Source organism: Epinephelus moara, chromosome 12 (genome assembly GCF_006386435.1).
Source record: "Epinephelus moara isolate mb chromosome 12, YSFRI_EMoa_1.0, whole genome shotgun sequence".
Classification (NCBI taxonomy): Eukaryota; Metazoa; Chordata; class Actinopteri; order Perciformes; family Serranidae; genus Epinephelus; species Epinephelus moara.
Window position 1 is genome coordinate 7,528,586 of NC_065517.1, and position 24,961 is coordinate 7,553,546.

At 42.3% G+C, this 24,961-nt stretch overlaps 1 protein-coding gene across 1 annotated transcript in view; it reads right to left on the reverse strand.

Moving 5' to 3' along the window:
* mdn1 (midasin AAA ATPase 1) overlaps nucleotides 1-24,961 on the reverse strand; it is a 78,145-nt gene that overhangs the window by 29,594 nt on the left and 23,590 nt on the right. The window contains exons 21-54 of the mRNA XM_050059116.1: nucleotides 24,471-24,618; nucleotides 24,097-24,204; nucleotides 22,899-23,050; nucleotides 21,246-21,424; nucleotides 20,405-20,613; nucleotides 19,751-19,897; nucleotides 19,489-19,630; nucleotides 19,265-19,399; nucleotides 18,075-18,213; nucleotides 16,700-16,832; nucleotides 16,213-16,343; nucleotides 14,846-14,984; nucleotides 13,574-13,688; nucleotides 12,977-13,237; nucleotides 12,688-12,885; nucleotides 10,985-11,193; nucleotides 10,763-10,885; nucleotides 10,407-10,604; nucleotides 9,260-9,367; nucleotides 8,910-9,098; nucleotides 7,730-7,819; nucleotides 7,365-7,628; nucleotides 7,011-7,275; nucleotides 6,746-6,905; nucleotides 5,796-5,912; nucleotides 5,503-5,711; nucleotides 5,267-5,415; nucleotides 3,370-3,569; nucleotides 2,887-3,110; nucleotides 2,562-2,675; nucleotides 1,615-1,744; nucleotides 1,207-1,313; nucleotides 865-998; nucleotides 61-227 (exon numbers count right to left, since the gene is read on the reverse strand). Coding sequence (XP_049915073.1) covers nucleotides 61-227; nucleotides 865-998; nucleotides 1,207-1,313; nucleotides 1,615-1,744; nucleotides 2,562-2,675; nucleotides 2,887-3,110; nucleotides 3,370-3,569; nucleotides 5,267-5,415; nucleotides 5,503-5,711; nucleotides 5,796-5,912; nucleotides 6,746-6,905; nucleotides 7,011-7,275; nucleotides 7,365-7,628; nucleotides 7,730-7,819; nucleotides 8,910-9,098; nucleotides 9,260-9,367; nucleotides 10,407-10,604; nucleotides 10,763-10,885; nucleotides 10,985-11,193; nucleotides 12,688-12,885; nucleotides 12,977-13,237; nucleotides 13,574-13,688; nucleotides 14,846-14,984; nucleotides 16,213-16,343; nucleotides 16,700-16,832; nucleotides 18,075-18,213; nucleotides 19,265-19,399; nucleotides 19,489-19,630; nucleotides 19,751-19,897; nucleotides 20,405-20,613; nucleotides 21,246-21,424; nucleotides 22,899-23,050; nucleotides 24,097-24,204; nucleotides 24,471-24,618 — 5,493 coding nt within the window. The remainder of the gene's footprint in view (nucleotides 1-60; nucleotides 228-864; nucleotides 999-1,206; nucleotides 1,314-1,614; nucleotides 1,745-2,561; nucleotides 2,676-2,886; nucleotides 3,111-3,369; nucleotides 3,570-5,266; nucleotides 5,416-5,502; nucleotides 5,712-5,795; nucleotides 5,913-6,745; nucleotides 6,906-7,010; nucleotides 7,276-7,364; nucleotides 7,629-7,729; nucleotides 7,820-8,909; nucleotides 9,099-9,259; nucleotides 9,368-10,406; nucleotides 10,605-10,762; nucleotides 10,886-10,984; nucleotides 11,194-12,687; nucleotides 12,886-12,976; nucleotides 13,238-13,573; nucleotides 13,689-14,845; nucleotides 14,985-16,212; nucleotides 16,344-16,699; nucleotides 16,833-18,074; nucleotides 18,214-19,264; nucleotides 19,400-19,488; nucleotides 19,631-19,750; nucleotides 19,898-20,404; nucleotides 20,614-21,245; nucleotides 21,425-22,898; nucleotides 23,051-24,096; nucleotides 24,205-24,470; nucleotides 24,619-24,961) is intronic.

Below are 24,961 nucleotides of genomic sequence, written 5' to 3' on the forward strand. Positions count from 1 at the left end.
GAAAATAAATAAAACATTTAGAATAAAATGTCATATTATGTAGTGTAATGCATTGTTTACTCTAATGTGGCGTCAGTGTCTCCCAGCAGCAGTTGGGGCAGTCGGAGGATGAGGTGTTTCTGCACCCACTGCCAGTGCAGAGACAGCACAGAGATGCCCTGAGAGTCTGCTGGCAGTGTGCTGCAGACATCCCAGAAACGGTCAAGCCACTGCAGCAGCTGTAGGATCTAAACAAGGCAGAACGACATGAGTAAGGAGACCAGAGCAAGGTAAAGTTTGAACTGAATAGAATGTTAAAGGCAGCTGCTGGCGAAGGTTTTAGGAGTCTGAATATTTATAAAGCTTTGAAATTTGCAATACCAAGCCTTTCCTAACGATGGCTGAACAAGCCAGAGCCCTAACAACCTATTTAAGGTCTGAGACCCTGGTAAAAGTTGTCAGAGAGCTCAAATGTCTTGGGGTGCCCAAACTTTTGCAGGGTGCTCATTTCCTTTTGTTTCACTCTAACATTGTACAAAACAAAAATACAATACAATAATACACATCTTGCTTAAAATGTTGAAAAGCATGTTTCATGTTTAATTTAATGCCTTTTAGAGGTAGATCAGCTCATCTTCTCCTTAACTATTCACAGTAAACAAAAATATGACCAGGGATGACCAAACTTTTCCACGCCACTGTACATGACCAAACAGGCAGGTTCTAAATATGTCCCAACTGTTTTTGCTGACCAGACTGCAATTATAACCAGACCTTTTATAGTTTCCTTGCTAGTTGACAGTAAGTAAACAAGGACCAAAGCTGTTGCCCTAGCAACAGAACAGAAACGGTAATGACACAGTAATAAAGCAAGTGATTTCTGACCTCAAACATGATGTGGTCTGAGATGTAGGGCTGTCCACTCTGCACAGCCTGCAGGGTGAATGAGTCCCACAGTTCAAAGAAGGTCCGCAGGTGCATCAGCACCGGGTGAGGCAAGTGACCAATATCCACAGTCCCTGTGAGGGGAGGAAAACACATACTGCATTAAATCCATCTGAGTTACATTGACATGCTGCAGGTTGTGTGGCTCAATAGGAAGACATTCTGATTCTGTGACTGTAACTCAGTTCTTTTAACAGGTGGGTGTCAGGTATTAAGAATTGTGATATTGCACAAGTAATGCTTCTATCAGTTCACTGATTATCCAGAGGGTGCTGTGTGTACCTTTGCTGAATGCCGTGGCTATTTTCAGGGCACAGTTGTGAGCAGACAGGTTGATAGCACAGGTGCAGATGACAGACCTCTCCTCTCTGTCCATCATCAGAACAATCCTAACAAACACACAGACAAATCACTTTGCTTGGACAAAGAACAAATATCAGAGTTTTTTATTTCAACCATTTCAGAAAAAAAAGTCAACGTAATTTTATATATTTTCAGACATTTCAGAACATTTCCGATGCTAATTATTAGCACTTTATTGTGTGTTTCGCTTGATTTGTTGTACATACGTTCATATGTACATATTTTAGAAAGAGACTTTTTCCTTGAGCAGTGTCTGGGCAATGTGCCTCAGCCAAAACTCTGCACATGGGAAGAAGGATAAAGTTGACCAACCATCTCCTACTGTACCTGTTGGCGACTGCATTCAGCGCCTCCAGAAACTCCATGTATCTTTCCTCGTCCTCAAAGTTGCACTTGTTAGCTAAAATATCCAGGTACTGCTTGTTCCATCGCATGTCCACCAGAATCCTGTATTCATCTGTAATAGACAGTGGTTAATAGTCCCTGAAGGTTGCAGCAGTGTGTGGTAACATTAGGTCAAAAGTCTGATAGAAAGACAGAGAATGCACTGCACTGAAATCATCATCAGCTTTACTGTGAATTGTGGAAAAAATCATGGCTACTGCTAACAAGACACAGAATATCTTTCATATGTGATGTGATGATAATGCCCTAACACATCATGGCTAACACAACATGAACACTAACCCACAGCGCTAGAAAAGACTTGGTGTTTTCATACTGTTCTCCAAAGCCCTAAGTTGCGTTGAATTTCTTCTTTAAGCCATAAATTCCACATTGTGAATTGAATCATATCAACATATCAGTCACATGTGTGCGCCAATTCACGAAATACCTTCACTCGCACTGAGCAATGCTTTACCTTGATGACTGTATTAACTTAGAATTCTAATTCTAATCTCAAATTTCTGACCACAAGTCCCATTATGATGCAATACTATATTGATTCTTTGGATAATGTAACAATATTTGCTGATATTGCAAGTCTGGCATGATACAATTTTAATTGGAATCCATTCGGGGCCTGCAATTAACATGAGATGATATCAGTAAATATCCTTATTGTCTTTTTCTTGGCTACTTGCCATTGTCTGCCTGCAGCTAAGCAGCTGGCACTGTTCTAATGTTTAGGAAGGAGGTGTGCTTGGACAGAAATGGTGAATCAGATGTGCCAAGGGAATTTCACAATAAGGGCATATCTAAAAGATGGCAGAATGTATTGATATTTTTACTATGTTTTTATTACCAAAATCAAAGACAACCAAAGAGTTTACCTATGCTGTGAGGCTGGAGCAGCTCTGCCAGTGACTTGCCCTTAGCAGTGAGTTTACCACCAAACACAGCCTTCAGAGCCCTGTTTCCTGCTTCCACTTGGACCAGAGCTGGATCTGGAAGAGTTAAGAACCACACTGATTCAGGATCCAAAGTACTGGATAATACTGGACAATACTGACTAAAGAAATAGAATATTGACAAAAATGTGTACATTGAATTCTTGTCAAGGTAATATACTACACGAATAACTTCATTTGGAAGAGTATGGAAGCACTGTACTTCTAAGTCTGAAATGTTGGGGTGCTGTGTGTAGAGTACACCAACCAGGGGCATATTTGTAGCTCTTCCCCAGGTGTGAGAGCCAGCTGCTGCGGAGAATCCAGTCCCCATGAGAGGCTCTCTCTGTTACCAGTCTGACTGCTGTGGGGATCAGCCTCAGAGCGTCTCCATCCGCTAGATCCACCACTCCTCCAGAGAACACCAGGCCTTCATGGACATTGCTGCTCTGCAACGCCCTCTGCAGGTCACTCAAACTCAGCGGACGACTCCTGTGGACAAAACAATTTGTGTAAATATATCTTGAAGTATCAAACTTTACGACTTGTAATAATACCTGTTAGGAGTTCCATTTTAACTGTCATTTAAACTTTTTTTCAGTAATGCTGGTTCAACTGCCACTTTAGGTGCTTTCAGTATTTCAACTGAATCTTTTTCTATATAGGGTGGGTACATCCAGGATATGTTTATCAACATTCACAAATTTTACTTTTTTGCTGCAGACTCCTGTGATTGTGTTATTATCCTTACCGTTTGCCTTGCAGGCTGAGAGTGTTCAGGCAAAATGAGAGGACCTGTCCATCTCGGAGGACAGCGGAGAAGCAGGAATCCTCCGTGGAGAGGAGGGCGGAGGGGAAACCGTCAGGCCAGACTCCAGCACACAGCAGCCCATTGCCCCAGTCCTCTGTGTCCAGAATGGCCAAGTGCTGCTCTATCACCTGTTGGGCTTGCTGGAAGGAAAACAATGCACTAATGTTTATTCATCCTCTGGGGAGCACGAATGTACTCACTAGTTGTCTTTAGGGTGGAAGAGAAGTCAGAAACATTTGATTTAATGGATTTATCACTTTTCCCTTTTTACTCTGTGAGGTAACATCCCTAGGAGAAATATCAAAAAGGCTGGGGTACAGTTGTCCACGGCAGCAGATCGCTCTGTGTTTCTATTGGTCAAAGTGGCAGCTGTGATGGGAAACGTTGTGAACGACAAAAAGAAAATCAAACATGCTAGACTTCGGCTGTGACGTCGGCTGTTGTCTACTATGGCACACTACACGAGATATAACAATGGACTAGCGTGGACCATACAACGCTGCACTGGGCTATCATTGGGCTGATATCGTGCAATGTGAACCCAGCATAAGAAATTCTTAAAATCTATTCTACACCACACACAGATCCAGTGAATAGAAGTAAGGGTATGAGGTTATGTGTTGTCCTTTTTTATAGCCTTTGTTTAGAGTTAGCATTTTGTATAAACTGGATACAAGCAACTCATTCATGGCTGTGAGCTGAAAATAATTTAATAATTTAAAGGAGAAAAGATGAAAGCATGGTAAATCTGACAGTTAAAGATGATTTATTTTTGGCTTAAGTCCTAAGCTGGAGAAGGCATGATTAAAAAACCCACTATAGATTGTGCACACTGTCCTTTACACTGAATGATAGATAACTCAAAGACAGTGACAACATCTGGGCTACATTAAAGCTATCATCATGAGTAACAGGGACATACAACTGTGTGTCATCAGCATAGAGGAGTAATGTAGAGGTTATCTTAAGTATTTTACAACATCGACTCTTTTTTTCCCCATGATTTTGTGTCTAAATGTCTAATGGGAACAACAATTTTTGAAACTGGTCTGGTATTGAATGAGAGGGCTGCAGTGACTAAACATGCTGCAATGTAACCAATCGGGACGTTTGCACTGGAAAATCATGTCCACTTAAAGTGCTTGTTTTTGCAACTGACAGGCTCAAACCTTCATTCTAAGTGTCTAGTAATATTAGGGAAAGGATCCCTACAGAGATAGGCATTTGTTGTAGATTAAGATCCCTTTAGTTTAAACGGAAACAGCTCTGAAGTCCCCATCACCAAATCCACCAGACTCCATTTAAATAAACAGTAATTTTAGTGTGTATAGGGCCAGCATATTTTCACATCTAACTGGGTGAATTAGAGGTTTATTTCAACCAAACCAGAATTTGACTGAATAGTGGGTGGATGAACCGAGACTTTTTTTGTTGTTTGTTTCATTTAGTTTCTGTTGACTTTGAATGAAGTGTGTTTTACAATGATAAAATTACTTTTAAATGTAGTGTGGTATGACTGAGCCTGCAAACCAGCACTTAAACATACAGTGCTGGTGCAAAAATGTCCGGTGTGGTTACATTACAGTCTTTTTCATAGCTGCCGGCAACAGTGCTCTTGCTTAACACTAGACCAAATTGTTGTCATTATTCATTTAGACACAAAAACATGGGGAACAGGGTCCACATTAAAAAAGTACTGAATTTACCCTTAAATGTACAATCTCTGTAAATCTCTGTCAAATGGTGTGAGCAGGTAGAAAAGAGGCCCCTCCATTAAGAAATGAAGGTGAGACAGGAGAAATATTACAGTTTGGGAATGAGAAGGGGGCATTAATACCTTTTGGCTGGCACTGGTACGTTGGCAGAGTGAGTAGGCCTCTCCACAGGCATGTTGCAGGGTGCTTGGTAAATCAACACCTCGCTGCAGCTGGCAGGACAGCAGGGTGGCAGCATGGAGGAGAGAGGCCACTGACGAGGCAGGTGAATCTGAAAGGTAAAAGACCATTTTTTTACACTGCAGACAGATTGACTGGCTGGCAGTATATCTCATTGTTGTCATTTTTCAGTGCTTACCCCAAATGGCAGATTTGATGCTTTTATGTATTTCAATCAGCAGATCACACACACAGTCCCCGGTCACCCCTGCAGTGTGAAGCAGGGTCTTCAGGTCCTGTGTGTCCCAGCAGACCCCCTCATGTTCCCCTGGGATGTAAACCTCCACCCCTCTGTTCCTCATGGCTCTGGAGAGCTCCCCATGTACAGGGTCCATGGTCAGGAACAACCTGCACAGCCCCACACATCAGCTGAGCGTGGACTTCTTTAATGACGTCAACAAAAACTAGACAAACTCCAATACTGCATACTACCTGAAGTTAGGATGTGGGCTGATTTTGGGGGTCTTTCCGTCTATGACGCCACGTTCATTGATGGTGAGAGATCCACCTGGCTCCAGCAGAGCGTTGAGGCGATCCAGGACAGAGGCACTAAACACATAGTACATGATCAGTGCAATTTCAAAAATATTTTGAATTTATTTATTTTTTTCAGACTCGTTGATCTCCAGACATTTCTTTTCATCTACAACTCATACATACTCACTTCTCATTTCAAATGCTATCTCAAACAGTTTTGGGACTATAATTTATTAAATTCTTAAATTCAGACATGCATAAGTTTCGTTACTTTCTTTTTAACAAACTTAGTTTTCTAGCTATGGCCTTTTGTTTTGCTTTGTAAAAGCCAGTCTCAAAATCAGACATTTTCCCAAACATATCTACACTCAGCTTTTATGATGTGTAGGGCTGCAACCTCAATTATTTCCATTATCGATTAATCTGCCTGTTTTTTTTCTAAATTAATCGTTTTATCAATAAAATGTTAGGAAATAGTGTTTAATGTACAACTATTACTACTAATAATAATGTAATTTTCCAGAGCCCAACATGATGTCTTTAAATGTTATGTTTTATCTGACCAACTGTGCAAAAATCCAAAGCTACTCAGTTCATTATCATGTGAGACAAAGAAAAACACAGAATTCTGACACCAGCCAATATTTGGCTTTTTTTCTTAAAAAATTACTACTATTATTCTTTCAATGATCAGAATAGTTGCCAGTTAATTTTCCATCAATTGACTAATCGTTTAATCGACTAATCGTTGCAGCTCTAATGATGTGTGTGGTCTCTGAAGCCTTTTAAACAATGATTCCTCTGTGAAACCCAGCTCAGTGGCGAGGCCATTATTTCCAATTCCCATGTGTAAAATGTTATTTTACAAATAGATCACCAAGCAAACACACACACAGAACACTTACTTGCAGAAGTTGACGTTGTCCATGAGCAGCCAGTCCCCAGCCTGCAGGGCCTGGACCAGCATACCGTCCAACCACTCGAAGCCTCCGTTAGTCCAGCCGTCCTCCAGCTGAGCAAGACGCTCCTTCAGCAGCGTGAAGTCCATCTGCAGTTTTGACATGTCTGCAGGACAAACATAAGCATGTTACAGCACTGGGAATTCTTCTACATTCTTTTAAGAAAAAAAAAAAAAAAAAATCAATTTTATATCAAGCAGCACTCCATTACCAGTGAACACTTTGAGCTTGGTGTTGAGTTTCTGCAGGAGGAGGATGATGACCTCCAGCTTGTTCAGTGCCTCTGAGTTGATGGTCCCCCCAGTTCTCTGCAGTCCTTCCTCCTTCAGCCAGTGGCAGAACAGACCCCATGTCTGCAACAGGAACTCTGTGTCCTGGATGCCGACATCCAGCGACATCAGGCCTCGCCTTATTACCATGGCAACTATGTAGTCCACACTCTCCAGGACTTGTTGCCATGGCCGCATGATGTCAACCTGGAATGGAGAAAAGAGTGCAGAGTGATGTAGACTGATGTTTCCAAACAACGAAAGAGGCAAAATAAGAACCCTGAGTTCCTGGTTACCTGTTCAAAGCCTCCCAGCAGCTCGGTGGTGTCCATGGCGCTGTTCATGGCCATGACCCTGAGCCGGTGTCCTGTCAGCAGAGCCAGCAGTCTCACCAGGCTGGTCTTTCCGCTAGCTGTGGGGCCGACCAGTATGGTCATCCAGCCCATCTCCACACACTTCATCAAGGATTCCAGGGGTCGCAGTGCCTGGTGTGTGATGGACAGTGGGGGATCCAGGGCCACAGGGGCTCCGCCACTGCGCTGCAGGACGGAGAAGCCCACCTACAAGCGCAATCCATGGGAGAAGAGATCCTTAACTTTGTCTGAACTATTTAAAACATTTGCTGCTAAAAAAACAGATAGGTTTGGTTGTTTTGACAAACCTGTAGGTTGAGTGGAGTAATGTGAAACTGTCTGGAGCCGCTGTAAGGCTCAAAGTCCTCCCCAAACACTTTCCTGAATACGGACAGAACCTGTGTGGGGACAAGAGGGGGTTCACAGACTGAACAGCAGAAAAAAGGCTTTCCAAACAGGTATGTAACATCCTAAAGAAAACTGAGGCTGGCCATTGAATGCAGACAAGTGAGAGTATTTTATATGTTCAATATGTGCACAAATACAGGCACATAATAGCAAGAACACCACAAAAGGGCCGTCATTTTTTCTCTTTGTGTGAGTCCACTAATGAGTGGTTGCGTAAATGGTAAATGGACTGAACTTGTATAGCGCCTTGCTAGTCTTCTGATTGTGGTCTTTGTTTTCAGTTTTTTCATATACAAGGGTAACTTATTCCTCAGCGAGCACAATTCAGCAACACAGGCTCAGGAGTGTTGGACATGCCTTTGCCCTCCCCAACAGAGGCAGTTTTTGAGACACTCTGAGACTCTGTTATTATAAATATTAGGTACTGAGCAGACTTATTGTTGTACAACTCTGCCCTTCAAGGATATCCACACAAGCTGTTCGAACTGATTGTTGCTGATTGTTTGAACTAAGATGGTTTTGTGGGTTTTAGTTTGCTTCTTTTGACTCTGAATGATTTACAATGGTAAAATTAATGTTTCTTTAAATGTCTGGTGGCTTTGGCGACTGTGATTCTGGGGCTGTTTCTAGTTTAACAAATACAATCTTATCCTTTAACAAAAAGGTCCATTTCTGTAGGGATCCTTCCCATGAACTGTCTGACATTTGGAATAACAATCTGAGCCTGTCAGAGACAAAACCAAGCACTATTAGTGGATGTAAATTAACAGAGTGGTTACATTGCAGCCTGTTTTGCTGCTGCTGGCTGCAGTGGTCTTGCTCAATACTGAATCAATTTAAATAAATGTTGTTCCTTTTAGTCACTTAAACACAAAAAACGTGGGAAACTAGGGTCCAAGTTGAAAAAACCTTAGTTACACTACACAGTACAACAGACATCAATCCTTTGAATACGATTCCTTGAAAACCTAATTAAACTTTAACAGACTGATTCAACTTTAATTGATTTCATTCATTGACATATTGATAAAGTTCCTTGTGGACCCTCAAGTAAAAGCAAAGTTGGGGAACACAGTATACCTGAGCCTTGTCAGCCTCCGTTCTCATCCTGTCAGCGTACACCAGGGCTACATGTTGGCCTGGGTTGAAAAATCCTGGGGACTGGTCAGCCTGCATCAGCTGACACCAGCGGAACATGTCCCGCAGGTTGAACTCCCAGGGACTTCCTTTCTGACCCCACTGCCGCTCCACACACACCTCCTGGACAAGCTGTTGGAGGCAGAAAAAAAACTTTTAAATGTCTTTCGACTCACTGAACATGTGAAGCACTGCCTAATGCTAGACTTGCTAACAGGTTGTATCTTCATTTGGCACAGCAGCGTCAGGCTCTCATTCAGCAGTCATACCAGATTGAAGAAAGAGAAACTTACCCGGTTACTGAATTCCACCATTTTAGCAATGATTTCCTTATCAATACTGGAGAAAATTGAGTCTCCTATGAACTCCATGTCTTTGCTCGTGAGCTGGTCCACAAACACCTGAGAACACAGGAGGAAGTCAGATTTCATGAAAGTAATTACTTTGCTCAGTGACAAGATTCTAGTGTTTTCTCTTTTCAGTTCTCTTTTCAGGGAGTTGGGGAGGTCGACAGTAGCAATGGTGCAAAAGAGAAACCACTGTGACACAGTCTATGGGCTCAAGGTTTTGCGCTTGTGATATGATATTCAGAGTCATTTAAAAACCCCAGGGTTGTCTGTCAGCCATTGTGAACGTTTGACTTGAATTTCTCATCCATTTTTTCACAGTTGTACAAAACATAGACCACAACAGGCTTTGCAATCATTCTGAAGATCAGACCACAAACTCAAAATTGCATTGACCCTTACTTAAGGGTTACTTGCTTCTTTGGAATACTCTTAATGGCATGGGGCCGAAGCCAAACACTGTTCATCTGCACACACTGCGATGCCACACAGCTGGTTGAATATTGGCAAAGTTTCCCTTTATAGTCATTGTCTTCTGTGGTGATCACCAGTGTTGTGGTGGTTCACTTTTACACTGTGATCTGTAGCCTATAGTTCGGCTTTAGCCCCTAACTATCTTTTTTAACCTGCTTTTGCTGCTGAGTGAGTTTGACATCCTGAATATATCCTTCAAGCACATTTTGTAGACCCCTCTGGCAGCTCCTCTTTGGAATCACCGTCTCATTTTTCCAAAAATATGATAATATTTCTTCAGTGTTACAGTGTCGGCTCCATGCTTAATTCGACAGCTTAGTGTGACCAATTAAGTATCTGACCAAATATTTCCCCTTCTGTTTCTGAGAGATGATGTTGAGTAATGGCCAGAAAAGTGTTTTATGCACCACATTATGTCGTCACATTGAATTGACCTTTGACCTTTTGGATATAAAATGTCATCATGTCATTACTGTATCCTATTAGACATTTGTGTTAAGTTTTGTCATAATTAGCTTATGAATTCTTGAGTTATAGCCAAAAACATATTTTTTGTGAAAAAATATTAAACAACATAAAGTATATAAAAGACTGTATAATCATCTCCACTCTCTCTTACCTGAGTGAATCTGTTGAGGAAAGATTTGGGCAGTCCCTTACGCCCGCCACCTTGAGTGAAGGGGTTCTGGCAGCCAAAGATCTTTGTCTTCTCCTGCTGAACCTGGAAGCTCATCCCCAGTTCAGGAATATAGATCTCTGCTCTGTGATCAAAGCAGGCGTTCAGACCCTCCAACACCGACTGAGAGGCCAGGTTCAACTGTCAACACCAGAAACACGGCAAGTCCGTTTAATGTCACAGATTATACCAACATCATCCAATTACAATTTGTTTTAAGGAGGTCTGCAACCAAAACAAGCTTCGAGCCATAAAAGCTGGTGTACATAACTGTAAACTGTCTGAAAAGTGGTCCTTACCTCGTCCAAAACCACCCAGTGGCCTGCCTTCAAAGCAGCCAACAGGGGGCCATCGCGCCATGCAAACTCTCCTCCCTTTCCTCCCTCCACAGGGAGATCTGTTCCAAACAAATCAGTCACATCCTGCCAAGAGTACACACAATCAGCATCATAGCCAGGTACTGTTTTAAATTCAATCAGGAGCACATTCACATAAAGCATTATTCACATAAAAAGGCTCACCGTTTGCTCTGACAGGTTGATTCTGACCAGATGGTTCCCAGAAGCTTTTGCCAGTGCTGCCACCAGACTGGTCTTCCCAACACCAGGTGAGCCTTCCAGCAGCACAGGGCGCTGCAGCTTTAGTGCCCGCAGAAGCCTCTGGGCGTTCACCGCTGTAGTGCCCGCTTTCATGGCGTAGTCGGACAGGTTACGGCTCTCAGTCTGAGGCCCTGGGTGGACATAGAGACGATTGACCCATTTGAATGGAGAAGTTTGCAATAACCAGGTCTTTATTTTTCTTTTAATATAGTTTCACTTTTTGATATCAACATGCTCGGATATTGGGCTGAAAAACTTTTTTTAAAGCATACCACAAGTTACCTAATACACAGACATGAGATTGATATTGATCTTCTCATTTAACTCTTTGCAAGAACACAAGTATTTTTACCAAAATGTTTAACTATTAATTTATTGAGCAGGACATGCAAGCAGGTATAGTGGGACCCAAGGGGCCAACACAACTCAGAACCAAATGGGCACTAACTTGGGGTGACAGGGAAGCCAAGAGCATCGCTAAATATGACAAATGATTTAACAACAGGTTTGTTAAGTAGGAGCCGGCTGCTAATGCTATGTACCGGGACACTGCCAATGCTGCTTGCCGTGCTGCTGGAGCTCAGTCATAACTGTAACTGATGTTGAGACTCTACTGACTGCGTGACTGGTAGACGGCGGTGGGTGGCGCAACAGGCCAAAACACAAATTCAAAACATAAACATGATTTGTGAACTATAAAAATGTTTTTTAAATGGGAATATTCTGGCTGTACTATTGTTGTCGGTGAGATCAGTATGTTACATGAACATTATTCTTTAGTCTCTGTGACATATTAGGAGGATTTTACGACTATTTGATTTAGATTTCTTACATACAGCTCCTTTAACTTTTTTATTGCATCACAGATGGGACACACATCTTTTGGAGTGAAAAACAAACTATTTTAAAAAGCCAGGCTTTTTAACTACTTGAAATGGTATCATATGTTTTGATATGAAATATGCCAGTGATTAAGATTCTTTGCTTTTTTTGACAGTGGTGTATATGTAGCCTATCTTTGCAGAGTCTCTTTAACAGTACTGTTGTTGCCCAGCAGTCTCTGTGGGTGCTGCTGGACACAATATTCATAATTATCCCATAAATGGAAATTCACCACAATTGACTTATTGTGAGTGTTTGTTATTTTGATCTGTAATAACATCATACTTGTAGCTGAAATATTATGAATAAATATTCAAAAATGTGTTGATCATGCCACCATATTGAAGGACATAAAAGGAAAATGGTGTTGGAAATTTGGCAAGATTTATCTGGATCCCACCGAAGGTTGGTGCACCATATTAAACATATGTTGGAGAATTATTATCATCAAGTACAGTGATAAAAAAAAAATGTTAACTGTTTTTTGACAATGAAGTCTCAAAGAACAGTTTAGTCCCTCTGTGTCAAAAAAACTCAAAGGTTTGCAACACTGAGTTTTGCATATTTCATTAAAATTGTGAAAACATTTTAAAGGCAAATGTGGCTGGGCATACAGCAGAGGATGCAGCTCCATGAAAGGTATTGGATCAAATAAAGCATTTGAACAAAAACACGAGAAGTAGATTATATAGGATATGAATTCACCATCTTGTAAATCTGTTAGAAATCAATGAGGTTCATACCTAAAGCAATGTAGAAAGGGTCAATGCCGAAGAAGTCTTCGCCCCACTGGGGTTCCCGCGGCAGGCTGCTGTCATAGACTCTCAGGGCGTCCAGCATTTCCTGATCCAACTCGGTCATCTTGCTCAGGCGCTGTTGCAGGTAGCCCAAGCACAGCCTGCGTGCCAGGAGTGCACTGTCTGCACAGGACACTGTGGTTCCTGCAAGAAAAGGGAGGCTCAGATCACATTACTTAAACGCCTCCCTTAGGAGACAAATTCTTAGTGAACTTGAAAGAAGACGTCAGCTTACCGGAGCCAATGCCGTCTATGTAGACCAGACATGCAGCGTGGATAAAGGCGGTGACAGTGTCCAGTCTGAGGTCCCACTCTGCTTCTTCTTCATCTTCCAGGGCTCCCATGGTCATGAAGCCATCTTCGTCCCGCTCGCAAACAGCATTGAGGAAGTTAACCCAAGACAGGATGTCTCTGACGCTCAGGATGCAGCGGCGGCCGAAGTCCTGCTGGGTCAGCCACTCGATGAAGTCAAGCATCAGCTCTGCGATATCGCCTCCTGCGTTTGAGACCAAACAAACCATGTCACTTTATTAGAGTTTTACTTACAGTACTTACAGCTTATCAGTTATTTTTACATGAAATAATTATGACTCTAAAGTATCAATAATCATCATGTAACGATTATGTAATACTGGTTATGTACAAGTTACCAGGGGTCAAAGTATCTCAAAACAGTGTACCCAATCTGCCCAGCAACCAAACAAAAGATATTTATTGTGTAACATGAAAAAGTCAGTTTGTTTTAAGTTTAAAGTGTAAGTTTTAATCAGGACATCTATCTGAACAACTGTCATTAAAATGTTTTCCAGCATTAGTCTCTGAGCTAGTTTACCATCGAGCGACAGGCCTGAGCGCAGGTTGTGCTGGATGATCTGAACCAGGTCACTGCGGCTGTTGCTCTGAGGACACCAGATCTCTGTGAAACGGTTCCTGAGGGCAGGCGAGAGCTGTCCAAACAAACACAAGCACAAAAGTCAGACTCTACCTACACACAGTTCTGGTTGGTGACTCTTCAAACACATTCATACATTTTAAAAAGCACATTACGGGTTACAAATAAATACAACAGTCTTTTTGAAAAAGTCATCAAGTCAGACTTTGGTCACTTGTGCACATGGGAGAACTTTTTCTTGTAGGCTTCCTCCGAGAAAGTCCCATCTGACAGAAATCTATACATTTTAACCAAAACCACAACTTTTTTCCTAACCCTTAACCAAGAGATCCCTTTCTGGTAGAAAGCCCTCGAGGAAAATTTCTCCCAATTGCGTCACTTATGAAGCTGTTTTTGTAAGCTTCATCCTAACGGTACGTTCAAACCAGAAGCTTCCAAAGAGGCAAAGTCTGTCGCAAGAAGCACGACTGTCAAAAATATTTGTGGCAGCTTTGGTCGCTGTAGTCACTCATCACGTGAATCATTGAACGTTCGATCGTGCTTGTCAATTTAAAGGAGCCGCAAAGCGTAGTTGCTGCTTGCTGTTGTCCAGTCAAAAAGCTCATAGTTGGCCTACAGAAAGTTATGTTTGGTCAGTGAAAACAGAAAATGTATGTCATCCCATTCAAACCAAGCTAGGAAGACTTGCATGCTATGTCGCAACATTAGCCTGCAATTCTCTCCTCTATTACTAACATTACACACTGACAGACCAACTAACTACCTCCGCGACGCGGTCCCAAGCCTCATTCTTTTTATTTTGGTCTCTGTAACCGAACAGTGACACATTATAAAAGGACTGAGTGGGCGCAAACACAAGTAATCAACTTCTTGATATTCACTGTTGGAACAAGTGTGCTGTAGGAACCAATATTACATGGCTTGTTCTCTAGGACCCGCTTCATCGAAGCACATTAGCATTCTGATGGTTGCCGCCGAACCGCGTCAAAGCTCATTAAGTTAAACGAGTTTTAACTCCCCTCTGGACCACTCCATTCGCTTTGGTCGCCCAAGACGCGCGGCTGACGACCAGGTCGCCCAAGTCGCCCGAGTCGCCGGCTCTCATTGAAAATGAATGACTTCCGCTGTTTTGGAAGCTCTGGTTGCTGTTGGTGTGAACGTACAGTAAGATCCACAGACAACACAGAGGAAACATCCTCTTTATTAATCTACCTCCTTCTTGCCAAAGTCTCCTCCAGGATTCATGGTGGCAACCAGACGGAATCCTGCAGCTGCTCTGATCAGCTCCACGTCGTCATTGTCCCCGCTGCCCTTCTCTGCCAGCACAAGGGACTTCTCTGTCTCTAGAACACTGACAAAAACACAACACACTGTTATTCACCTGTACGTGGTTGTAAAAAGAGCAACTTGTCATGTTTATGTTGGATTTTGTGGCTCAAAATACATTAAATGTTGTAAAAGTGCAATCCTTTGCAGATATGTCGTAGTAACTTTCATCAAGACGTGCACTGAAAACTTAAAAAAGGGCAGAGAAGGTTTGTTTTGTGGCATGAAATGTCAAGTTGAAGCAAATGCATATTTCTGTAGGCAAAATGTTAACATACGCATATTTGTCTGACAGATGAACACAGGTAATCTGTATTGATGGCCTCACATAAATCTCCCTTTTAATAACAAAGAGGAATCCTCAAGGTTCCATGCTTAAATTTAACGACACTTTTACTCTAGCACAAGACTTATAATATCCACTTTTATGCAGATGATACTATCTTATATACATATGGCTCTTCTCCACCTCAGATTTCAGACATCTCTGCAGAACCTCAAACTTGACAAAGTGTGTTTTAATCTCAAGAACTCATACTTCATCTTCCTGCCACACATACACATAATGATACTCAAAGTGAATTTGTAAATATCTGGGATTTTGGGTAGACAGCTCTCTGACTTATAAACCTCATTCTGAACAACTGGCTCACAGAATGTAAAGATACAAATGTGTTTCTTTTACTAGACTGAAGCAGGTATTTTTTATGAGGGCCAATCGACCATCACGTCTGAGATGTATGACTGTGAACATATTCCTTATTCTCATCCTGCTTGCTCTACCTTAACACAACCCTGTGCCCTGTGTTTCATCATAGGAGAGAAATATCCCACTGTGTAATATATCAAACTGTAGACTGGTCCTCACTAGCTACAAGAAAACAACTACACATTATCACTTCTGTTTAGAAATGTCTTCTACTAAAGCTGTATAACACATCTCTGCTCTAAATCTAAAGTACTGTTCAGCAGAGCATGGCTCTCTCAGAGCAGTGTGACTGTGTGTTTCAAAAGGGATCTTGATCAAGAGGAGATGACCTGAATAAGTAAAGGTTATAACATTAGAATCCAATACGTGTATTTTGTGGTCGGAAATGCAGTCCGGGGTAGAGAGAAAGTTAAAAAAAATCCCTGTGTCCTGAGAAAGCCTTACATCTGCACTTAAATATTTTAATACGTTTATGAAATGTTAACTCTGTTAGGATTTTCTCATATGCAAATGTGCTAAAAAATGTGTGTCTGTGAGTGTGTACCTGTTGAGTCTCTCCAGCACTGAGTCATCTGCAAGGGAGATCTCATCCATGAGAAACACTCCTCCCTCCTTCATGGCCAGCACCAAGGGACCATCATGCCACTGAAACAGCCTGCTGTCCTCACCATCAGTCTACACACACACACGCACGCACGCACGCACGCGCACACACGCACGCACACACACACACACACACACACACACACACACACACACACACACACACACACACACACACAGCAAGGGTGTTTGGGTGACGTTGCTACTGCTCCCAGATAGAGAGTATACATACATGATACATACATAATACTCAAATGATTTATCTATACAAAACTGACATTATTTTTCACTAACATGAAAATATGTTTCAGGAATAACAGGATGGCTGATGTCATCTTTGATTTAGTTATGCATCTTGCTCACTTAAAAAAAAAAAACCCCTCTAACTTTCTCTTTTGCCTACAGTTTTTACAATTTCTCATTAGTACCTGATGTGTGTGTCTGACGGGTCGCAGGCCTCCCAGAAAGTCAGATGTCTCCATGTGGAGGTGACAGTTGACAGAGAAAAACTTCTGTCCGGTCAAAGCAGCAAACAGCTGGCAGATTGTAGTTTTCCCACAGCTGGTGAGAGAGCAGGAAAAAAAGCTTAGTATGATTCAATAACAGCACATGCTGCAGGTTGTCCAGGTGAAACCTAAGTTAAATGCTTAGATCAGTGTATTTACATGCTAACAATCACAATGCTAATGTAAAAATATTAACTATGTTCAGGTTTAGCATATAAGCATGACAACATTTGCTGATGTGCAAAAAATTACAGCCGAGGCTGCTGGGAAGGTTTTTGGATTCACAGGTATTTGGTCATTTGGTATGACTTCATGGAGGTGCTAGGGGAAGGTCAGTGGATGATCATAGTTCTAACAAATCCTCGTGTAAGAACCATGCATGTACAAATATACAAAATATGACCTAAATCTGTCAGGTAGTTGTCCGGATATTTAAGTCTGGACAAAAGAGGTGGGCTAACCATTATTGCCATTCCTACAGCAATGCTGCTTTCTTGGCTTTAAGTTTCAGGTTATTTAAGTTTTAAGTTCTTTATTATTAGACAAGCAATTGACATTAAGTAGAGCTTAGATTCTCTGCCCGAGCCTGACAGTAACTGCAAATTAATAAACTAAAGACAAACACAATGATATACAAATGAATACAGAGGTGTCAACAGTTAGAGACAGTAAGTCAAGTAATGACAGAATTTATACATTTATAAAATGACATTATATGGGCTGGAACACATACTGTATCTTTGACTACCTGAAAAATATGAGGTTGGGTGCCACTCTTGTGCCACCTATGATCGGCACAGAAGCACTGCATCATAGCCTTTTTACCAGAAATCCCAAGTTCAGAGCTGATCTTCCAGGTGTTGTTTTTCAAGTTTGTATGAGTCCTAAAACCTTGTCCATGGTACAGGTGTAAATCTGTTGGTACTGTATCACTGTACTAAAATGATCAACAAGTCTTCCATATTTATCATAGACTGATCTTTGCGGAAGAAAGGGAAGATATCTACCAGCTGTGACTGGTTGTCCCTCATCAATGTTCCAAAAGTTGAACTTTGTTTATCTCAGTGTGCAGCTCTCGTGCCCTGACAAACAGGCATTTAGAAAAGCTTGTGTGCCGCAGCAGGGCGCAACAAATTCAGCATGTGCACGCACCCTTATCGTGAAGTGATGGTGTCAAGTGATGAGCTCAAGAGTTCAAAAGTCTAAACGTCTGTGAGACGAAGCTGTCAAAATCACCTTGTCCATTTTCCTCTAATCTTAAAGTCAGAATGATCTGTCTGGCAGATTTGAATCTTACCCAGTGTCTCCTACAAGCAGGACAGACTCCCCAAATCGAAGCGCCCTTCCTACCAGCACAGCTAGTCTTCTCATGCCGTGTGTCCACACCACATGGCGAAACTCTTCTGGGACTCCAGCGATGCTGTCGATGAAGGGACCTACCAATCAGAGCATCAAGATGACATGATAATGCGTTCAAATGTTGATTCTGCATTGTGCTGTGCATGTTGTGAATGCCATATGGTCATCGCTATCATCGGTCATCGTTCCCTCAATTTAAAACCATGAGGTAGATATTTTGCCCCGATTAAAATAACTCAGTAGAGCCACTTTGGATTTGAAAACTACAACAGTTAATTCAGAAGAAAATAGAATTACCAATTTACAAACCAGTCAAGTTGCAGTTGCAGTTTACATCCATGTCTAACCAGACTCATATGCAGCAATGACAGCAGACAATGCTTCAAATATGGAAATTGCTGCAAAGAAACTACATATTCTAAAATGTGGATGCTTCACACACATCTTCAACCCAGCAGCACAGAAGATTGAACAATCAGCACAGTTTCAAGGTGGACACCCAAGATTAGTGTCACCAATTCAGTATCTAACCAAATGTCTTCCTTTCTGTTCCTAAGATAGGATGTTGAATAATGGCTAGAAAAGTGCTGAACATTATGATGTTACAGTGGAGCTGACCTTCGACCTTTTGGAAATAAAGTGTCATCACAAGATTGTTTTATCCTATTAGACATTTGTGTTTTTGAGGTCACAGTGACCTTGACCTTTGATCACCAAAATATAATAAGTTCATCATTAAATCCAAGTGGATATTTGCGCCAAATTCAAAGATATTCCCAGTTTTTAAGATATTGCGTTCACCAGAATAAGACAGACAAGGTCTTAGTGGTCTTGACCACCAAAATCTAATCAGTTCATTCTTGTACGTTTATGCCAAATTTGGAGAAATTCCCTTGAGGCGATCTTGCTTACGAGAATGGGTTAGACGAATGGAAGGACAACTCTAAAACAAAATGGTTCCAGCCACAGCTATCATCGGTGCTGTGACTTTAAAAAACCCCTGCATTATTTCACCAAACTTAGAGTATTCCAGGACATCAACTCGAGCTGTTATTGCAATGCAATGCAACAGAGTGAGGTGACCCTGGATCAGTATGTGGTAGTCAAGTGTTATTATGTTCCACTCACTGAACTGGCTGGTGACCTGTTTCTGAGAAAACAGGTTTTCAGGGTTCACCGTCCTCTTGAAGTGCTTCTCCAGGATGGATAGGATGGTGGCCTCTTCCTCTGGCTTCCTCACACGGCCTGCCAGCAGCATGTACCCTGATGAAGACAACCATGGCGTTATCTTAAGTTTCAATGCAACACAGGTGTCACTTGGTGACTTAACAGACACATCTGTTGAGCCTCACCATCATCAGCCAAATGCTGCTGCCAGTCCTGAGAGGCGTCTGTCTGCTCTTCCAGCCTGTAGCGATCTGCCCAGCGGAAGAGATCTCTGAGGGTGATGAAGCCGTGTTTCCCCGCAAATACAGAAGATCCCCTGCGCAAGGACTGATGGTGGGAAAACACAATACACACAGGAAGTTAGGCTCACCCAAAACAAGTGGGTAATACTAAGAGATATGCAGGATACAAAGAAAGTACTACAACAACATACAACATTACAGTTACCTGAAGGTCTTGCATGACCTTGACCAGCTTGGTGCAGTAGGATGGAGGCAGGCTGCACCTCTGGTGGAGGATGGTCTCCAGCTCTCCACTGGGCAGCTCATCAAAGTGCAGCTCCACAAAACGGTTCCTGAAAGCCCTGGAGAGCACCTGGAGATCAGTCGGTAAAGATTACTCAACTTGTTTTTACATTTAGTTTGACAGGTAGTAGTGGAGTATGTTTATCAGTTTCACCTAGATAATAGATCAAATGTAACTCAAGACAACATTACCATGACCTTTATGAAGCTTATCATGTTCAGTTTTTGTTTAGCCAAAGACCTTTCCTTGTTCTATGCAAGGAAACTATAAAAGAAGGAAGGGGCATTACATCAGGGACAGCATTTGAATTTTGGATTGGAGCCAGACTTTGGTGCCACTTCTACTGAAGTTAATGGGGTGGGCGTGACAAGTCCCACTGTAACCCCTCATACCTATGTTATTTCCCCTTTCACTAAAAAATGCTTTCAACAAATACAAAAACACACATTACCTAAAGTTGATTGATGAATTTTATCTAAATAGGTGCATTCGTTTTCCTACCTTCTTAATCTAAAAGTAACCTCACTGCAACCATGCCATCAGAAAAATCTCTCTCAGACTCAATGAACTGTATACCTTTCTACCGCCGTAGAGACCAGGGGGATTCTGGGTAGCAAACAGCAAGAATCTGGGGTGAGCCTTGATGACTTCCTGTGTCTCAGCCACAAAGAGCTCCCTGTTGTCATCGAGTAGTCTGTTGAGAGCCTCCAGGACATCAGTGGGGGCGAGGTTAAGCTCATCCAGGATGATCCAGTAGCCTTTCCTCATGGCGTCTATCAGAACGCCTGCAGCAGATAGACAAGCAATTGACATTAAGTAGAGCTTAGATTCTCTGCCCGAGCCCGAACCCGATCCGGTTCCTCATAATAGACCTAGACTATGGAACCAACTACTTATCACACCTGGGGGGGCCCCCCCTTCATGGCGCCACTGGCCGCGCACATGTGAGTTGTCAACGATGACAACGTGTGTGTCGGCTTCGTCCTTCAGCCTTCAATGTCCACGTTCGTATCCTTAAAAAAAATGTCGGGTTTAAACCGGGCTCAGGCTCATAATAACAGTTGAAGGGACAGGCCGGGCTGGGCTTGGACAGAAAACGCACGGGCTCGGGTGGGGTTGGGCTGGATTTTTTGGGCCCGATCTATGCTCTACGCTGAAGGGGTGGCTAAGAGTTCAATCAAATAGTTTTTTCTAAATAATGATCAAAAATTTAATTTCTAAGCTTTGTTGCTGTGCCAGGGATTAAAAAAAAGTTTTTCTTCTTCAGTTTAAATATTCTGGTTGTTACTCTGGATGCTGCTTTGATTTGACCTAAATCACATTTCACTGAGATGTAGACATTTCAGATAATGTACAATGGCCTAATAAATGTGAACCTCATTGTTTTTCAAGAAGGGTTTAGCAAGAGTATTCGTACCCTCTTTGAACACCAGCTTGCCCCTGTCGTCTGATGAGTAGCAGCCGATGTACTCCTGGATGTCAGTGTGCTCATGGTTGTTGATTCTCACACACTGGTTCCCTGTGGCTGCAGCCAGCCAGCGGATCAAGCTGGTCTTCCCCACGGACGTCTCACCCTGGATCAGCACTGGGTGAGTCCTGTGAGGCCGAAACATTAAGAAGGAGAGAGTGATGGGAGGGCAAACTCATCATGAACTCCATGTAGAGTGATGTTGTGCCAAATAAACCTAAAGGGCTGCTGAGTGGTGAGGAGGGACAGCTGAGTCATACAGCAGCCATTGTTGACAATATTAAAACAGAACACCCGTCGTTTATTGTCTTCATACATGACAGGCGATGGCTGTATCAACATTCCACATTTCTCCCGTTACTGTTTATGACAAGATGATTACATATACTGAGTAAATAATTCATGCCTTGAATCTGCACTATCAATATTGTTACATTAACACCTCATATTAACAACACAATCAAGCTATGGAGCTTTAACTGAAGAAATGTTTGTTTTTGACTGATATTTTCTTCAGGTTTCAGATCAGTCATTTTGACTAATGCTTTTCATGCTCCTCTGCTGAGTAACAAACTACAAGATGTGTATACAACAATGTAAATTTAGTGCAGTATATGGCATGTCAACATACTTTTGTGTACATGTGGTCTCAGACTACTTTGCATGTTTTGGACCCATTAGTGATGCACCATGCAATGATATTTTGTCAGCTCCCATTTAACACCTTTGGAATGAACAGGAACACCAACTGTGAGCTAGCCCTTCTCACCCAGCATTAATGTTGGACCTCAGTAATAGGGTTGGGTGACTGAATGAATATATTGGCTATCAGGGTTTGGTTGAGTATATCGCAGGTAGCCATAAAAATTTCAAGTTACATTTATCCTGGCCAAAAGGAGTGTTGTTGTGAACACAAGGAGTGTTGTTAAGATAATCATTAAAATATGCTTACACGTCTTTTTTTAGTAAACATTATTTTTTAATGAAAACAAATCCTAAAAGCCAGGCTTTTCAACAAAAATGGTATCGTATCTTTCAGTATGAAATATGCCAACCTTAAGATCTAGATCTAGATTAAGATCTTTCGTGTTTTCTGAGGTTGGTGCATATGCAGCCTGATTTTGCAGAGCCTGTTTTCTTGTTGGTTTCCCAGCAGTTTTTCTCAGCGGTTGTTTTTTGGGGCAGTTTTTGTAATTTAATTTTTATAATTTAATGACCTGCCTCCAAAGAACACATCAAATAACACATCTCCCAGCTGAAACTAGTTGTTGAGGTGGAGAATGGGGCTGATGGTGGCCAGTTAGAAATTTTCAGCATGTCGCTCAACCCTACTTAGTTATGCTCCAAAAACCTTCACCAGTATTTGGTTAGGAGTTCAGCTGTCCTTAACAAAAGCCACACGGGGGCATAAAAGCTGATCGCTTCCTGCCCGGCACATCACTGACTGCAGGGGAATTCAGTCCAACCTCATTTTGTCCTGATGCAATCTTTCCTAAAGGGCCAGAGTTAACTCTGACAAAATAAACATCTGGACATTTGGAGATGAATCAATTGATTTGAGGGGAAATCGTAGTGGGGGGGGGCTGGGGACAGTTTTCCTACCCTGCAGATACCACTCTGGCAAGGTCGCGGAGGTTGAGTTTGACTGATGGGGTGAGAATGTAGCTGGGGTCCAGAGCTGGCTCCATCTCCCCCTGGGACACCCAGTAGCCCTCCACTTCCACACAGGGCCGGCCTGAGGGCGCCGGGATGGGCTGCAGGAAACATAACAAAAGGCTTTTTTAATTGTCCAAAAATATTCTAGTGTACAAACACAGCAACATTTAAAATGCAGCTATTTATCTAAAAGTTTCCGTGGTACTGAAGTGCTGTTTCTAAGGAATCCAAAAACCTGTGCCAGTCAAACCCCAAACAGTAACAGGTTTCTTTTTAACCCTTTAGTCAAGTAAATAAGGTCTATAATAATAGCACAAACAAACACAGTTGGGTTGCTAATAAAGGCCAGGTAAAAAACAGTGTGAATACCTGTGACAGGCATGTGACAATAAATTCAGCATCATGAACAACAGTCATGTCATCCTTGTAAATGTTAAAGCTTGATCCACACAGACATGACTCAAACAAATTGAGGAGGCGACCCTCTCTTTCCTCCATCCAAAACTCTGCCAAGTCGATCTGCTGAAAGATTGTAACTAACTTGACCAGTGGACCTCACTACAAGCTGATTGGCTGTTGAAACAGATGATGTGTTTTATATTCTAAAACCAGCCAGTGGCAACTTGTCAAGCTGAGTCACAGGTGACACCATTAGCAGCTTGAGTTGAGCTGAGAGTGGCCAGTTCATACCACTGCAGCGTAAAATGGTTTTGTCTTGTTGCACATCTTTGGTCTGAACTGCAGCTTAATATAGGCAAAAGAAACACACAGGGTCAGCATCTCTCTGCAGCTGAGGTAAATACAGTAAGCTACTTGAGAATTTGCACTTATTGTTACTGGTTCCATGCTGTGACGTCTAACAGTCTTTGCTATTGGTTAACCCCGTCGAGGGGAGTCGCCGCCCAATCAGGAGGTAGTAACCAAACATTATAAAACGCCAGCATAGCTGCTGCTCATCTCCCTTTTTTACTCAGCCACCTTGAGTACAGACATGGCATTCGGCGAAACATCCACTAACTGCTGTATTTAACAGTCAGGTGTGTTTTAAGTTTAAATGCAGAATATCTACACATCCATTGGCACACATTCAAAATTAACCATGAAAAAATTTAAAAGGAAGGAGGTAGTTCTTAGAGCGTCTTACTTGTTTGAGACACTTGGCATTTCCTGTCAGGATGTGCTGACACACCAGTTTCTGTACCAGAGGGTGGGAACTTCTGTCCAGCTGAGTCAGGAAGCTCAGACAGAAACCCTGCAACCATCAATCAGAGAGACTGTCAACATGGAATACATGCAGGTGATGGGGATGCAAACTACAAACTCCAAAACACTGAAATGATCTGGACTTCCTTCAGCATCCAAAAATATCAACCCCTAGCTAAAACAAAAAGTGTCACTGAGCCAAAACTGCTGGCATGTCTGACATCACTGCGAGTAAATAAAAAAATTATTTTTCCTTTTTGGATTTTAGTGAATTGACTGACACATTTAAGAGATGATTTCAGTCCTGCCTCCTACCTCGTAGAGTGATCGCTGCACGCTGAGACAGGGGTTTGCGGCCACGTACTTCAGTGCCCTGCACAGAGTACGCAGGCTGTAGTGGGGTCTGTGGCCTGTCCCATCCACCAGATGTGAGTTGGCCTCCTTTCGGACTGCCAGGTAAAAACTGCACACAAACACAATTAAAGGGCCAGTGAGTAAAATGGGTTGAAAACAGTGACATCAGTGGTCAAATTCTAGATTGCAGGGCTCACTTGCTCACCCCTCCCGTCGGGTAAATGACGGTGGCCTCGTAGGGACAAAAAGCCTTGCGCACGAGTTTTGCAGGAGTAGGTCTATCTAGCGACGAGGTGAATATTTATTTAGAAATCTAAACCATGTTACGATATTGTAATGAATCCCTCACGAGCAGGAGACCAGAGGAGCGTTCGGGAAAAAGGCCAGTTTATTTGAGCACTCCAAAAACTCCGGTAACACTCCAGGGGGTAAAAGACTCCGTCCCAAACTCT